Source organism: Struthio camelus, chromosome 5, assembly GCF_040807025.1.
Source record: "Struthio camelus isolate bStrCam1 chromosome 5, bStrCam1.hap1, whole genome shotgun sequence".
Classification (NCBI taxonomy): Eukaryota; Metazoa; Chordata; class Aves; order Struthioniformes; family Struthionidae; genus Struthio; species Struthio camelus.
The window spans coordinates 34,689,591-34,707,829 of record NC_090946.1 but is presented as its reverse complement, the minus strand read 5'-3'; the positions used below and the strand labels follow the sequence as shown (position 1 = coordinate 34,707,829).

At 40.5% G+C, this 18,239-nt stretch overlaps 1 protein-coding gene across 6 annotated transcripts in view; it reads right to left on the bottom strand.

The window, feature by feature from the left end:
- Positions 1 to 18,239, bottom strand: part of LDLRAD3 (low density lipoprotein receptor class A domain containing 3) — a 116,994-nt gene that overhangs the window by 60,360 nt on the left and 38,395 nt on the right. For 4 of the 6 annotated variants that reach the window (XM_068945503.1, XM_068945504.1, XM_068945505.1 and 1 more), the window contains exon 3: positions 748 to 873. In XM_068945503.1, the coding sequence (XP_068801604.1) occupies positions 748 to 873 (126 nt within the window). Of the gene's footprint in view, positions 1 to 747; positions 874 to 4,304; positions 4,332 to 18,239 lie in introns of all 6 variants that reach the window. The other 2 variants (XM_068945502.1, XM_068945506.1) reach the window with 1 other exon arrangement.

Genomic DNA, 18,239 nt, shown 5'->3' with positions numbered 1-18,239 from the left:
ATCAGAAAAAACACTAGTGAGAAAATCATCCAGTCAGACTGGCAAAAAGCAGTGATGAGGAAAAGAGGGAGAATACACTAATGAAAAGGAAGGGGTGCTTGTGCATGTGTGGGTAGGAACTGGACACAACCAAAACAGATGAAGGCAGGTGAAGCCTTACCTAGATTATCGCTATTTAGGTCATCCTGCAACATAGATCCATTCCATTCTTAAATGTAATGGTTTGCAAAGAAGTTGGATATCGCCCTGACACCACTCTTGAACCGCCTGCTATAGAGACATTTGTTCTGTTGCAGAAGTCTAATCTGAGCTACTGAATGAACAATCATAAAGACATGCTCCATGCCAAATTGCAGCAGGCAGCGTGTAGGCCTGACAAAACTAAGCAGCTAGTCTGGAGGGAAACATTTGCAGCTTCCCTTTTGCAAATACTACTGTTGTAGGATCACAGAACAAACATCTCCTAAGGAGGATGAAGGTAAGCTCATTGTTAATACAAGATGCTTAAAGAATTTCTTTTGTGAGGAATACTGAAGTTTACCCTTCCTGCTGAGGCAGACTTCTGACTGTTTTTAACACTAGGTGCTACTTAGAGACCCTGTTCCTTATGGAGTGAAAAGCACAAGGTGATAAGTGGCAGGGAGGACCTCTGACTTGAAACTAAAGGCTAATTTTAGCCTCCTTTATATGTAGCATTGCTTAGATGAAAGAAAAAGCTTATTCACTCGCAAATAGACTTGTACTTACTGCAGTTTTCTTCATCGCTACCATCTGGACAGTCCTCAAAGCCGTTGCACCGGAAGCGGCCAATGATGCAGTGGATTCCACTAGCACAGGGGAAAAACGTGGCACCACATTTGGATTTGGCTTTTGCTAAAAGAAGTTATATACAGAAAAGGACAAAGATCAGGAAAACATTTTAAAAAGGTTAAAGACACTTAGGCAGCAGTATAAGTTAGGGTATTCTACACAGTGCTGACAGCTCCGATATTAAGCTCGTTCCAAGCTTCCCATGATCCTGCTTTCAGCTGCTTCAAGTTTTTCATGAGTTTTCACTTGTTTGAGCTGTTTGGGTTTTTTTTCCAATTTATGTAATTTCCAGAATGACGGAAACATTCAGACTTAAAAACAAGTAAATGGCTCCTCAGAACAGCTTTAGATTCCCCTCTGCTTTGGAGTACACGCTTGTGAATTTGGCAAAGAGGGACTTCTAACTGTCCCTTAAAAATCCATACAAATTTAAACAAGTTAGAAGTCTTGGAGGAAAGTTATTAAAATAGAAGCTCATACATCGGAAAACAACAGCAACTACCTCTCTTTGTATGGAACTATCTGTGTGACCATTCCAACTCTAAATTGAAGAAATGGACTCCTAAATAGAAGGGATTAAGCAGACCCTAACACGGCAGACCAGAGGGTCATGGACCTGCTGTCAATCCTCAGCTGCAAAGTCCTAGCAGGACCAGTCTTAGCCCCTCCAAACCTGTAGCTATCCATCGTGCTGAGCCCACACACACTTAATAGCAGCAAAAAGCCTCTTTTTTTAAATTTTTTTTAAAAACACATCACCAGTGCTCCCTCTTGCTGGCTCAGGGAAGTCTAACAGTGAAAAGTCCAAGGCAGAGAGGGACAAGGAACATGGCAGCAGGTTAGGAAGAAAGAACAGAAATTTGGGATCTGGAGGCAAACTTGGGCAAAGACAGGAGTACAAGGAGCCAGGAAACAGCTGGAGAGGGAAAGGGGGAATATAGAAGTATGAAGGAGTTAGTTTTTTGGTAGACGCTAGATAGTTACGTAGGAGGCCTTCATAAGAGACCTACATAAGAGACTGCAAAGAACTGAACTCAGAGAAAAGGAAATGCTAGAACTAACGCTGCCTTTACTCGGAATAATTTACATAAAACTGGGTGCAACAGGAATATTACCTAAATTGCATCTCTTAAAGTACATCTCTCCACATGGTTCCCATTATAAAGCTCTTCATGACAAGAAATAATTCTTTTTTCACAGTACCAGCACACTGACGCATAACACTAAATACTAACAATGGAGCCCAAATGTATTTAACAAATGAGATAAAATGAGATTCTATAATCAAGTACTTCACATTTTGTACTTCACTGCACAGCAGCTCTTCATGGCAAAAAGAAGAGAGCGCTGCCTTCAGCTAGAGGAATGCAGATGCTTCCACCACACTGCTCGAGGCAAGCATCAGTTAAGTCTTGTCCTATCGCCACCCTAGAACAAAGCAGCTCCCCAAAGTAAATACAATTTAACAAGACGTGGTTAAATTTTTTCCCTCCTTCTCCATTTTCGAATTAGCATGCGACTAACATTTTCTGCACGGGATACTGAACTCTTCAGAAAGTCCCCGCTGAAGCAAAGGCAGCCACCAAGGCGACAGCTAACTGCAGAGATGCATGGGCTAACTGCAGAGATGCATGCAGAAAGCAACAGGAACACGCAGCAATAGCGATGCACAGAGCAGTGACAGGAGAACAGCAGAAAAACAGCCAGCTGTGTAACTTAATGGATTTTGAGTAAGTTTTTCGTACTTCCACACCAAATATACACTATGCGTTTACAACTCTTGGATTTTGAGATGTGCGAAGCTGAAGATCACAGTGACAGGCAGTGTCTTTATGTAGCCATGAGGCATACTGATAGGCCAATTCACGCACCTTTCTAAGGCAAAGTCAGGGAAAACAGTAAAAGTAAAGTGAAAACAGGTATAGCCAACGGGAACGAGCAGTTTTAGCATTAATTTGGGAGGAATCCTTTCTTCCAGGGTGTTTGCACAGCTGTAGCAAAGCCTTCTTCCGTCACTCAGCAGAGAGCATATAAACTGTTTTAAACTGCAGCTACAGTAAGTAAATTCTTGCTTGATTTAGTGTCCTCCAAAAGCAAATTCCTGCAGTTCCTCTCTTACATGTTTTTCTTTATTTTACTAGCAGTTTTCAGTTAGGATTATGAAGCATAAAATGGGATGTATCACTGAATTTCACATACTCGGCCACCATTTTTTCTGAAGAGAATCCAAGGTCCACTCAGAAAAAAAAAAAATGGACCACTACCTCATAGAAAAACTGTTGATAAATTATCCTGAAGTAACTGCAGTGTTTAAGAACATCGGCAGTGGAAAACCTTCAGCCAATACATCTGAGCCCTTGGAATTCTTTACACAACTTAAAACAGCAAGTTTTGTGTTAGACCTTTGAGGCGGATTGATTTTAGCTAAATAATTTAGTAACCAAGAGGTCTGAGGCAATACCATACTCGACGTCTTTAAACAAAAGAGGCAAAACAAACACTTCAGTAACAGATTGCAAGACCACCTTTGAAGTAAGCAGTTTATATTAGCATTCGATTAATATTCGACATGCTGAGCAGCCTGCCAAATTGCTGCTGGGAATTTGTGGTAGCCACACATACATGTAAAGAGGTGCCCAATGCTTCCCAATTAATGATGTTTTTTCCTAAATGCTACCATCTTTTCCAAACTATGCACTGCATTTACATTTACCAGGACAAATGACCGTCTCTGGATAACTTCCTTTTTAGAGATGTATTTTCAGCCAGAACAGTTCCAAGACAAGGAGGAAAAGGAGAGGAAATAATAAAAGGAGGAAGGGACTGTGGTTTTGCCCCCCCCTTAATATTTACTGGATCCCGTTTCTTCAAGTGAGTTGACTTCTGTCATGATCAAGGGTCTGGATTTTGGAGGCTATCAGGTTTCCGGCAAATCATGTTCTTTGCCATCTCTGAAAATCCACCCAAATTAAGGCTTCAAAATTATTTACTGCTAAAATACCTAACATAGACAATGTCTTACCACAGCCTTACTCTTTCAGATAGACTTTAGACTGAGAATTGTTGAAACCTGAGCTTCTGGCCCTTTCAACAACACAAGCCCTGTACTTGCACTTTTCTGACCACAGAGCTACAAGTGGTGGCAAATGCGGCAATTGCTCAGTTTCAGGTACGACAGACACGCTCCCCAGCCAACCTCAGCTACCTTAGCCCTGAGGACAGGGCAGTCAAAAGCATATCTGGTGCTTTTCCTTTGAGCAGCCACAGTCAAACCATAAGCAATACTTACTGTTTCATGACATCTGGAGACAAGTGGCCTGAGAGTGCCCAGGAACAAAATTAAAATTCTGGAAAACACATTCTTTAGTGTGTCCAGAGCACCCTGATACCCATTAAAAAGAGGGAGAAATAATTCAGAATAATGACCTAATGGAAGTATTACTTATACCTATACAGCATTTATTTCAAAATTTTCTCCTCAGCCCCTTTCTTACCTCCTCGTCCTCCTCTTGAAAGAGCAGCTAGAGAACAACGGAATTTTGAGTTAGCATAACCATGTATTGTAAGAGCCCCCACTGGTAACCATAGACAAAAAAAACCCAAGAAATTAAACACCTTCACATCATCTCTAAATTTCTCTTTTACATAGTCAATTCCTCTTCAGATATAAAGATGTTTGAAGGAAGGAAAAATCAAAAAACAAATGCAATTTCGCATACTTGCAGCTGGCATATTACATACACAAACCAATCCCAATTGAAATTTTCATTCACGTTAAATACTCTGAAAAGATAAAAGAATATTTCAAACACCACAGTGATTCACTAGTCACAACACAACTGTGCAGTTTAGTAGACGCAACCCCCACTCCTAAACCAAACTTACTGTCTTCTAGGTTTAAAAATACAAATACAAAATGCACTTCTTATATGCAGTGCATAAATGCAGGAAAGACCAGCAACTACCAGTAGCTTAGACCAAGCCATGTTCCCTGACTCCAAGTGCTCCAAATACTCTCCCACTGCGGAATTTCTGCTTTCGTTTGGTTTTGACATCCTTATTGTCTTCGGGCACAGTTTTCCCAAGGTTTTCAAGAAGTGTTGTTTGGTCATTGCTCACAGAGTTCCTGTGGAAAGTATAATGTTTTCTCCCCCAGCAGGACCATACTTTCCCATTCTGCAATGATCTCCAGAGAGATCCTTAATAAGAGATCCTTAATCTGTTTTCCTCAGGTCTTTGGCACCTTCACAAACAACAGACAAGTTTACCAGGGTCATGACTGCCTGTAGCAGGTTTAAGTCATTTGTTGCAATGTTCACAATGCTCCTCTGTAACTCCTACTCTCATCACACGACTGCTAAGATAACTGCCTTCCTCTCTTTTGCTCAGCATAGTGTCCTCTGCCACACAAGCCTCAAGTTTTCAGGCAGATCTATATCTGAAAAGCTTCCTATTTGACAGTGACTACCTATTTGGTTCTTTCAGTAATTTCAGTCTTGATAAGCTTGCAAGGGCATCATCTTTGCGACCTATATTCTGCTGTCACACTCAGCTGAAATGGGCTCAGGATAATCCAAAATTACTTGGAGACTGGGAGATGACAGAAAACCGGCAGAATGGTGAAAGAGGACAGAGACACATGCAGATCATCTGACTTTATTGAGCCTTGCTGTTACAATCAGCCAAAGGAAAGGCTTTTTAAGGAACTAGCAAATCCTCCTGAGCCAAGATGGGGGAAGGACTGAAGTATACACTTGAAATACAGCAAGAAATCACACAGCAACTCAGAAAACTATGTCTAAAGAAGGGCTACTCAAATAGCAGATTCTAGTCTGGATCCAGATGGCAAATTAATTGTGGAACTATGGCAAATACAAAAAGAATGAAATGAACAGACACTCAACGCATCTGCAAACCCATGGTAAAAAAGAATAAATCCAACTCAGCGCAGCTCTTCATTTGTTACCTATTAATGGCAGAAGCAACCCAGGGCTGAGACATTAATGTGAATGTGTATTTGCATCAACCAAAACGGTATTCCCATGGTACGGGGAAAGAGGTGCCAGCGAACTGCAGCGCACTAGAGGGGCCTCCTCTCACTCTCTTAACTAGGCTCTACACTAAAACGCTCTTCTCATCTCTTAAAATTCAAAACTGAAGCAAATGGCTAATTTGGTTGCAGAGAACTGCTGGCCATAGTATCACGCTTGCCAAACACTCCCCCCAGCTTGACTTGCTTATGTTCAAGAGAACTACTTTTATGTATGAGAGTGTGACCTCATTTTGTATGCTACACAAAAAGCAATCCTCCCACTCCCTTCTTTTAAGGCTCTAAAATAAATTAATTTCCACTGAAGTAATTTCTGATCAGGATTGGTTGTATGTTCCAATAAAGAAATGACATCTTGCAGGCATGGCTCTACAGCATGAAGAGAGAAGCATATTACTATCTTTTGGGCACTAAGTGTGAAATAGCGCTATTTTTCAAAAAGTCTAATCTTTTTTATTATTTCTCAAAGAGATGAGCAACAGTGGGGAATCAACCACATTTAGCATATATGGCATAAAACCATATATTATATATAGACACATCCTTGGATAAAAGATATTCCGACATTCTTTTGACTTGGTTACAAGGTCCTAAAACCTATTAAAAGGTTACAACAGATCTCCGGCGGAGGCCTTGGATGGGTGAGGGCTTTGTATTCCGTAGATAACAAATGCTGCAACTGAACAGCAAAGAAAATGGGGATTGCATAAATAAAGTGCACATGTGGATTACAGATTGAAGGGATATATAGCAAGGACAAGACGGTACAGCCAATCTTTTGGAAAAAAAAAAGGAAGTGCTATGTGACTAAGTAGATACTAATCTAGTGTTTAGAAAATAAAGAGAAAAAAAATTAGAGCTATGTGCCAGTGCCTACAGAAGACACTTATTTTACACCACTTATTACAGGTTGAGTTTCTCTTGTGGGAGACAGTACACAGTCTTGCTAGTGAAACCTTTGGGGAAGAAACTTTCTGACGGAACCTTTACCGTTCAGACAGCTAGTCCACACCTCCAGCATTTAATATCTTGTCTCAGTGAACTAGTACAGGCATTGCTCGTTGCATGTAACAGATGCACAGAGAGCATACAACAGGTACCCTATACCATGCTGCCACTATGACAAGCACATTTCCTTCTTTTAACTTTACAAAAAATTCTTTTTTTAAATACATATAAATTTCCCAGCTATTTTGCAATTTGGAGCAAGGGAAACAGGAATAACGATGTAGCAGATCAACAGCAGACGTTCTGTGTCAACTTGCAACTGGAAGTACAGTATTTCAGTATCAGCATCTCTGAACTGAAATTGTTGCCTCAGAACCCCTCCAGGCAGCAATCAGGCAAAATAACTGTATGCTGCTTCAAGCCCACACATCTCAATCCAACAATAAATGATGATTTATTCAGCTAATCAAAACTTGATTACTTGCACGCAACAAGAACAACTCTCTAAACAGGAACTGTCGTGTGCAGTTGCTGCATTATTGCACAGCCACAGGTATTTTCCTTATTTTGATACTAGACCCCCGTAAGCTTCTCTGCTGTTGCAATTTTTATGTTGAAAAATGTGGCTGTGGTCACAGCCCCAACAAACAGCACTGTAAGTTAAGTCTGTCTTAATAAAGGCGTGGCTAGGCACAGCATTTCAGTATAGACTCTAATGAAGCAGCTAAAAGTAGCCATCTTTTCCACTTGTGCCAGCTCTTCAAAAACCAGGGTTGATCTTTAACATAACTAAGAGGAGGATCAGTTTTACAACGCTACATAACATAAGGAGGATGACAACAGGGTACAGTGCCTTCCACCTCACTGATAACAAATCTTAACCCAGTTGATACTAACAGGGCTATTTTTTAGTTAATTACTGTTTTGAGCCTACAATATTTTCAGTGCAGTTCCCAGTGGGAAAGCTATTACTACCTGCAGTCAGTCAGGTGTCTCAGCACAGCACGTGAACGCATCATTTGTTCGCTCACAGGGCTCCTCATCACGGCTCTCCAGCAGGATAACAAGAAGCTTCACTGTCTCTGCTTTCTCTTACCTATCTAAAAGAACAAAGGTAACACTAGAGCACTGTTTCCAGCATAAAATCCACACACAGTCTATAATGCCAGAAGTTCTCCAGGATAAAGCAACTATTTAACTTAATGAGTTTTGATCTAAAACATAACCACTGAAGAGCATTCCTCACACCTAAGAAAGCCCTTGCAACACTCTCGCCTCTGCTCCCTGTCTAGCCACTCAGATCTCTCCGGTGGAAAGATGTTAGCAGTGAACTGCTAAAGAAACTTAGAGAAAGGCAGTAACTTTTTCTAACAATTAGTGAAATTAACCCTAGAGTAATCATAAGAGGTTGCCTCCAACCGAATAAACCAATACTGACTTACATGGACAATATTTACACTGTAATTTACAGTTAAGAGGGAAAGAACAACACAAAAATAAATTTCAAAAGCCAACAGAATCAGCTCCACCAAGATTCAACTGCTTCCTCTGAAAAGGGGGAAAAAAGAAAGTATATTATAGCTGGAGTACTAAGAAGACAGTGGCCTTTATGCCTTCCTTGTCAAATAGTAAGGCCTTAAGTAATCTTGCATGGTTTAGAAGTCTAAGCATCCTTCAAAATTGTCACAAAGCAGATGAGATATCAGGTGAGAGCATAAGACAAAAAGCTCAATTTTCAAATATTCAGTAAAACAGTTTCTCACAAAAAGAAGTAGTCTAGAAGCCACTGCTCATTAAAGAAAAAATATAGTAATTTCATACGAAAGGACAATTTCTAAATCAGCTGTTAAACAGGATAAGTTCAGCACAATTCAAAGTTATCAAGTCACTCAGGGTTCATAATAGCAGAATTGAATTTGGGCCTAAGAGACTTCAGTAGTGGGGGCAACTCTCCTCAAAGGATATCAGTGTGTCGCAGACTACGATCCCTCACTCTGCTCTGGGCTAGTAGCTATATGATCTCTCTCTTCCTTATTTTGCCACTGATTCTATCCAACTGTTAAAAGTGCGTGTCAAGCTCTCAAGCAGCTATTTGCTGACCCCCACCTACAGGAGACCAGTAGGAGCATTAGATAATTAGCACCACAGTCCTTCTTGATCTCCTTGCATAAAAAGCTAACAAACGCAAGTTGCTATTGCACTTGCCCTTAATCATGTGTAAATTTTTGTAATTGAGCTTCAAATGAAATGTTCAGCACGGTCACTTCATTATAAATCACATTATAACTGCTCTAACTGTTTGGTTGCTTAATCATGAGTGAAACAAGAGTTAATTCTAGTTTGACATTCTAAGTTTGTGAGTAAGTGACAGAAAGATCAGCTGCTGGCTTAGATCATCTTCCCAGTAAACGTAGATGCTCATTTCATGCACTGTTTAATGTTCAGCTTTGTTTAAGAATTCTGATGTTTGTCACCTACCTAAGAAACCTGCTAAAAACTAAAGTATATGTTCCAGTGACCCTGCCAGCAAAATGAGACTCCAAGCTTTTCTTATACACTGGAGAGTAGGTTTTTCAACTAGCGGCTGAGAAATCATTTTGCCAAAGATTATCATTATCCTCTCCCAGCTCAGTTTCTATTCCAACTCCTGTTGTAAAGCTAAACTCCGTGGGCTCCTGCACCTGCCCCCCTTACTGAGAACTAACGCTATCAAAATCTTGACGTTTGATTACTTACTAGTTGTAACAGCAAATGCACGCTTGAAGGCAGCTAGTAAGAGATTTTAAAAGCAACTCCCCTTTACTTCACTTTTCACAACTGCTGCAATACAAGCTGGATTCTTGAGGGCATCTTAACTGCAACAGCTTTAGGAACAACGTTTTGCCTGGAAAATTAAAGGCTAGAAAAACTAGCCCTTGATTAATTGAATTAATTAGAAAAACAACTAAATTAATAAGAAAAACAACTTGATGGAAAAGCCGGTCTTATGCTGAAAATAGATTACAGACCAAGAGATCTGGATTTTCTTTTAGCTCTGCCAAAGAATTTCTGTCCAGCACCTGAGAAGACACTTTAGATCTTGGTATTACCAATTCCACTTCTGCAAGATGCACATCACAGGCCAGTACAAGGGTAATTAATAACTATGAAGTACTTCCAGACCCTCAGTGCATTACTGTAATGTAGTGGACAGACTTGCTTAAGCTAGCCTCTGAGCAGACTGAACGGAGCACTGTTGATTTAGAAGCCTGACCTGCTGAGCTTGATTCCCCAAAATAGACCAGAGCTCTTCCCTGCTCTTGCAGTCAGGGCTCAATCCCCTACTGAGCCTTCACTCATACAAGCCCTTTCATTCCACTGAAGCAGCCAAGATGGAGATTCAAACTAAGCAACTTGGTCAGTCATTTGAACTTGATTTTTGATCTTCCAAACGAAATAGGTAAGCAGGACTGGTACCTGTAATGCACTGATCAAGGAGGAAAGGCTTTACAGGCAGCATAATTCAGACACAACTCCAGCCCTCCTGAAAGATCAGATACACTAGTGCTAAAAAATGAATATATTATTAGCAAAGCTTCTCAACTTTCAAGCATACATACAAAATCTTTGCTTTGCATGAAATACTAGAAACTAAGCAATGGTGATATGACAGACTGATGACTTGCAGATGAAGGTTCAGCAACACTTGTGTTCTCCCTCTGAAGACTGCCTTAAGTTTCCTTCTAGGAACTTCAGGACTTTTCTCCAGGTTCTAGGAACCTGGAGATGTATCTGAAAGTTATTTCTTGCTTGATGCTTTAACACACCACCTACAGTATTCCAGGACAACCAGGAGATAACAGGAAGCCATAAGAAAAAACAGAAGGAGACTTTAAAGCACTCAGTAAGCTGTGAATAAGAGTCCAGAGGCCTTCTATAGGTGTATATACAGCTAATTTTATAGAGGAACTCCTAACTTTCTGCTGCAAATTTTAATTATCTAGGAAAAGATAAAAAACGCAAAAAAGCTATATGCTAGTTTCAACAACCTTTTCCAAAAATTATTGCTGGATTATAAATAAGAACTGGACAACTAAAGATTGTTTTTGAACAGTTTTGCAAGAGTGCTGTTTGCACAACAGCTGGCAGCGTGGAATCCTAGTACATGACAATGGCTAGTGAAGAAATATAAAAAATCCACTTTGACTGCAGCTATTTTTATTGGCATAGGCCCTCCAGCATGCAAGCTTTGGGAACACGCTTCTTTCTTTCTTAGTTCTGGCCTTACTGTTGCATTTTCTCTTTCCCTGTACTCAAAATAGACATAAGCAGTCAAGGGGGAAAAAAAAACCCTACTTATAGTTTTCCTTGCACATGCTTCACAGGCATTTGGAATACACCAGATTGAGATGTAATTTAGGGTGGGAAACCACAAAGATAGACTGTTAGTCCTGTATATAAACAGAGAGTTAAATTCCCAGATTATGCTCACAGGAAAACCTAAGCCCTACACCTCAACCATTTCAAATAGATTTTAACAGAGATGCAGAGTTTTGAAGTCTTGAAGTTGCCATAATTACAGTAGTTACTTTAAGTTATAGCTTCTATAGTCTCTATGCCTTTATGTTGCTTCTTGTGCCCGTGTGGTCATCCTCCATGCTCATCCCCCAGACCACATGCATTCTATGAAACGAGTCAATATTTGTCTGTACCTCAGTTATGTGCACCAACCATTCAGTTGTCTTTGGACACAACTGTTTGCAGCAGGGGCCTGTCATCATCTCTAAATCAGCGCACAGACAATGACCTAAGTTCACAGCCACCTAAACCGCCGGCTAATACCACTCAGCACTTCCTGAAGTAGCGGGCATAGATTTGAAGAACATAAGAGCACAAGCTCAGCTCCAATATTTTTGTATGATGTTAGATGCATAAAATAAAATCCTTAAAAGTTCAAATGAGATTTTGATGCTGAAATTCCATTGTTATAAGTGACAAGTTCCTAAATCACTTCATTACATGTATTCATTACCAACAAAGCTCACTATATTTTGAAAAAAAAAAACAAGCAACACACTGCATAGCTATTTAGCTCTCACTATTATAGGCTGTTAGCTAGCTAAAGAGAATCCAGATTTATCAAAAACCAGCACTGGAAATATCTGAAAGCTAAAACTGCAGCTGGCTAGCAGCAACACAGTGCAACAGATGAGATTACCTCACCTTTACATATGATGGGCCGTCCAAGAAATGGTTACAGATATGCAACCGTGGATCTTAATCCCAGCAATCTGAATGCATATTTTGAAAATACCATGTCTCCCTCCCCCTCTATGGCATTACAGATTAGTGCTAACTAAGGCTAACTGATGCTTTAAGAATCTTTTATTTTGGCCAATGATACATTAAACAATGCAAAGTGAGTAATCTTTGCAGATGGGTAGGATTAGTCCTATCAAGGGTCTTGGCCTGGTGCTCTATTTCTAGGAGATCTCAGCTAGTTCAGACAATCCCTAGAGTTTACTGGTGTTACTACTGAATTGGGCAGACTCTTCTTATTAATAAAATGCTGCATCTCATTCTTCAGTGCACTGAGCTCTGCTTGTCTATCCTAAAGCCTAGCATTTAAAAGGATAGAAGCTGGAGTTTTTTTGTGCCCTTTGTTCCTCTGCATGAAAGCTATTCATTAGACTGACTCCACAGAGCAGCTAAACACATACAAAAAAACTTCAACTATAGTAATTGTACTATGGTAATATGCAGCCACTAAATACAGAGATTGCAGAGCCCACTACAGGACCTTTACTCACCGTCTTTTTACACAGCTAGAACATTTGTTTACTTAGCAATGTGGCAGCCATGAATCTGACTGCTCTCACAGCGAAGTCTGAGGAGAGATGAGGACAAACATCTAAAAACAGATCATCGCCAGAAAGCAGATTTGGGTAGATAATGACGACTGTTTATTAGTGAACTTGATCTGTCACTCCATTTTAATTTTGTGATTTACATAGGGAAAAAAGCATGAGTACTCAATGTGCCTCAATATAACTCCAGTTTGTGGTGCTCCTCTAGAGCAGACTTGAAGCATGATCCTAATCTCAAAGGCAAACCTCACGAACCTTTTTTAGTGGGGAAGCAACAAGTCCAAAGCTGCCTCTTAAATCTACCTCTCATCAGCGAAAAGCGCAGGACAAGTCAGCCTGACAATCCTCGTCCGAGGCTTCTAGGCACAATGTCTGCTTGAGGGTGGTTCGGTTCCCAGTCAATCCTCCTCCTTTCCTTCCTGCTAGCATAGGAGTTCTTGCACTCAGGGGCTTCTCCCAGGACAGAGCAACTTGATCAGCCAGGCTGGGCTCCAGAGGGCTTTATTTCTTTTTTCTTCTTTTTTCTTTCTTTCCTCTTTTTTTTTTTTAAAATTATTTCCAGCCCTCACATGCTGTTTAATATTTTAATATATACAATTCTTCATGAACTACCTCTTTTGTGGAAACTGTGGATGTAACTAAATCAGTCCACATGCATCTGAAGTAACAGTTTTGGGAGGAAAACAGAACGAACCTGCCTTTCTTCTACAAGAGTTTCAATATTCCAACCAAAAGCTTTTAGAGCACAGGAAAAGATTCATCATATAATCCAAGAAAACAGAGTCTTAATTAGTGAGTGCGAATTTCCTTTAGCATTTTTATAAAGATTCTCTTTACATGTCACCCACACTGCGTACAATTGTTTGCTATAAACACCCTCCATTCCTTAAAGCGTCAAACAGTAAAACCTGTTGCAACTGAACACCAGAGGGAGCAGTAAACATTTTGTCTGGTAGGCTTTTTTTTTTAATATTGGAGATGGAATAAAAATATGCAGGAAACCTTTGGGTGTTTTAGACAGATTAGGTGGAACTGAAAATATACCGAACACAGAAAAAAATAGATGTAGAATGGAACATGAAAAAAAAAAGGACATTTTTAACATTATATATAAACACACGTAACTTGAGCTCTTGAGGGGAAAAACAAGAAGAATATAGTTAAGAGATGCATAGGTAAAGAAGAAATAAAGGATTAATATGCCAACATATCAGCACTGATCAAACAACTACAGAGTGATCTCAAGTATTGCTCTATTAGCCTGCTAAAGACAGTTAAGGATGCTTTCAAGAATGATAAAAGCATGGCAAAAACCATAAGAAAACAAATAGGCCAAGAAGCATGTTTGCAGCCCACTAATACCTGCTCAAAACAAAAAACACCTCAAAAACCCGAAAAAAAACCCCACAACACCCCACAGCAACAACCAACAGTTTCATTCTCTATAGCAGTATTTACTTATTTTACACTCTATAGGAGTAGGGTATTGGTCACCAAAACCCAGAAAGCCACAAGCATCCTGGCTTCAGTGCATGCCCCAAGGGCTTCAGTTCCCTGATACAGAGCCAGAAATGTTCTTACCAGATCTGCCGGACATCTGGATTTAGTTGGCTTCCCAGACTGCCAAATTTGAGTAGTGGCCTTCAGGGCTATGAGACTTAGCCTTGCTGGCTTGGGATTCTGCTAAAGCTAGGCTCACCATCCTGGGCTGAATGCAACCCAGGGTTGCAGCCATCAAGAACCTGTCAGTCCTGAGTACAAGGGGGTCCCTGCAAGTACATGTCTGAGGAGCTGGGCGTTTGCAACCAGGCAAGACATTAAGCTGACCTTCAGTGGAAGCCTGCTTGGCAGGTGACTTTAACACTTGCCTGGGGAATGCTAGTCAAAATCCACTATTTTCATGAAGCTTTTCATTTAATGAAAACATTTCCCCCCATGGAGGAGCATTTGCACGTAAAGACTCTAACCTCTGCTACTCAGCACATCTGCCCCCTGAAGCTGTCAGAGTAAGATCTGCTGACAGAGTGATGAACTGAGCTCTTCACTTCTTTAATTCCAGATGTTCCTGCAGAGGTCAGCACTTGACAGCAGGTGAAGAACAGTGTGTAGGCAGCGCACTCTTACGTGCATCACTGATGCCCTGTTGCTTGGTTAGCTTTCCATAGGGTTAGCTCCCATTATAGAGCCTTTATCATTGAATCAGAAACCAGTTCACCTTTATATTCTGGCCTGAATGAGCAATAGTGGTAACTGGAAATGGAAACGTGAGATACAGAAGCTCCTAACACAAGAACATGCTGTCCTTGGGGACAGCAATCCGTGTATAAGATTTTTCCAGCCCACAGCCTATACTCTTCAGCCTTTGGATTAACGTGGCTGGTCACTGTGCGCCACTCCTTGCTCAAAGCTGAGCACGCAAACTTGGCATGAAAGAAAGGACTCTTGATGAGAAGAGTGATGAAGGAGAATCTAGAGTTCTGGGTATCTGGTATGTCTGTAACTCTGGCTCCTGTCATGCCAAGCACTTAGCACAGATGATGTGCCATGCTCTGAATCTGCACCATCTGCTGCTCGTTAGCTGACAAAGGCAGGAACATGCCATCTCTCTACTAGCTGTTGCTCATTAGCTGACAAAAGCCATATTCAGTGTTCACATTGTTCTTTCTGTAATAATCTAACAAAAAGATATATAAAAGAGCAAAGAAAAGAGGAAACAGGATGACAGAGAACATTATGAGCTTACTAAGAACATCATCCTGCTCCTAAATCTCAAGGAGAGAATCCTTCCATCAGCAGGAAGTATGTTTTGTCCCTAAAGGAAGATGACAGCAGGTATAAGCGTCAGCATTAAAGATAATCTACGTACCTCAAAATATTTAGAAACATACACACACATGTTTAGGGTCTCTTTCTCCAGGTTCTCTATTTTTTGTCATTTAATGGATCTTCCATTGCTTCTAACAGACTGAGGGTGTGGGCTGGCTAACAATATACATGTTCCATCTTGAACAGTGCAAGCAATACCCCCTACGTATATAAGGGAGTATATCCAGAGCAGGATTCAGGAGCTACAAAACGAACAGCTATAAGCTCCAGAGCAAAGTCTGGCTGGAAAAAATTCTGGACTAGCCAAGAGGAGCCTCAGCATCCCTTACAAATTATCTACACAGCTAATGAGCAGAAGTAGTAGCTAAAAGTCTGCTAACATTACAAAGAAAACTGCATGCCAGATTTTGACATCACAGGTTGATTAATAATCTGACAAACAAGAACCAGCAGAGCTAGGGGGAATAACTACAAAAGGGTTCTCCATTTTGGGAGACGGACTGAAGACAGTAGGTTACTCAAACCATCAAGAACTGGAAATACTCATGAAACATTTACACTGGCCAATTATTCTTCTTCAAGCTCAATTAGCGGCTTGGAGGAAAAGCCAGTGAGATACTCTGCTTCTAGGAGAAACGGTTCTCATTTACGACAAATGACAAGTCACTGTCTCAGGTTCCTCCCTCCCTCTTACGCCTTTTCTCATCCCTTCTCCCCAAAACAAAACAGGATAAAATTTTCACATCACCACGTTGCCATGACAGAAGACAAGCATATATGAATTGTTCTGTGCATCAAATAGTGTACAGATAGCTAGCACAGGAAGTGTTAAAATGGTCACTGGTCAGGGCAAAGAGGAAGCAAGGAACATGACAGATGGTATAAATTCTGGCAAACATGGAAGACAGAGGAGAAAAAAAAACGCACAAGCAAAATGACACTGTTAACAGAGAAGGGCCTGCAAAGCAGGAGTCAGAAAAGGGACCAAAGGAACAGATGGAAGAGATAAATCGTTAATGGACAAGCTGAGGATAATTCTGCTTTCATTGCTTGTTCGCATCTCACTTCTTCCTCATACTTGCAAGGACGTGAGCTGCAGTGGGTGGTATACGATGCTAAGCTGTCCTCAAGTTTCTCAGAACACAGAGCAGCAATTTTCACGCATGGGCTGCATAAAATGAGAACCAGAACACCTGAGCTGCAAGTTTTCATGTTTGGAGGGGCACAGACAGGATGATGTGCTACAATAATGGAACTGATCAAGATGTTGCTGGACATCCATGTTCGACTATAAGAAAAGGAGAGAAAGACTTTGCACATGACAGCAGTAACGCATGCAAAATTTCATCGGTGGGCACGCCAAAACACAACACACTTATCTTAACAGAAACGTCAGTCTGCAGCACAATCTGGATTCTGTAGCTGAAATCCTGTTCACACACAAACACTTTAACGCAAGGGTAAAGCCTTTAAACGTGAACCAGTTAGTCAATGAGGAGTCACAGACAAAGCAGCTTAAAGCACTGCTCAGGCTAGTAACACACTGGGAACTCAGCCACCTCGTGCCGCTAATGCAACTCCTTCAAGCTTTGCCTGAACTATCCACAGCTCAGCTAATGCAAAGCAACATCTCAGTAGAAAACAAAGGACTCCAATTTTGCTGCAAGATGGGTTTTAATAACTAGAGCCCTATGTTGAGAGGGAGGCAGAGCCAGGCCTAATAGAATTTTTTTTTAAAATAAGATTATATTTATTTTTATATATATAAATTTATATATTTATCTATATATATGATGTTTATTATAAAAAGATCTTATTTATTATATATAAATATATAAAAATTTAAGTATTTAATATAAAAATATAAAGGTTTAATACAAAAAAAAAGATTTTTTAAAATGAAGATTTTATATGAATTTCGTGTGTGTGTGTATACACATACACACTCCTCAAGCCTTATGATGCTAAAACGACACTTTCAAGTATGGCTGTCCTCCACTGAGTTACTGTGACACAGGTAACACAATGTACATGTTGCTGCAATGAGACAATCAGATGTGATGCACACTGCAGATTTTGAATATCAGCAACTGTACTGACTTTTCAGCAGAAGCAGCAGCTGCTCCTGCGGTCAAGAAGAATGATCTCTGGGTTCTTTCATCCCCTCTTCTTCCCCCTCCCCAACACGCACACACACACACACACAGGTCAGCAAATTTGAATATTAATCACATTGCACATTCTTTTAAATCATTTTGTTCAGCTTCTACCTCACAACTGGAAACTGCTTACATATTAAGGAAAAAAAAAGGTTCACAGTGAGGATATTCAAACACTGGAGGAGGTGCCCAGGAAACTGCGGACTCCATCCTTGGAGATACGCAAAACTTGACCAGACAAGGCCCTGAACCACGCTGATCCACATTAGTCCTCCTTTGAGCAGACAGCTGAACCAAACGACCTTTCCAACCTGAATTACTCTATCATCCTATCTTTACAGGCAGCCTCGAGTCAGTTGGTGGGAAAGAAACAAGTGATTTTTCCCTCCCTTGCCCTTCTCAGACAAAATGCTAGGGCTGCCTTTCAATGCCTCACCTCTGACCTAGAAACTCTCTAATACCACATTCAGATGTTTAAGTCCATCAGATTCTTTCTAATGTAGAAGACTAGCTGGAGATAACTATAACTGTATCTCACAGGAAATAGCCCATTTTCAAAATTCACCAAAAGAGCAAAACAAACCTTACTTTAGCTACACA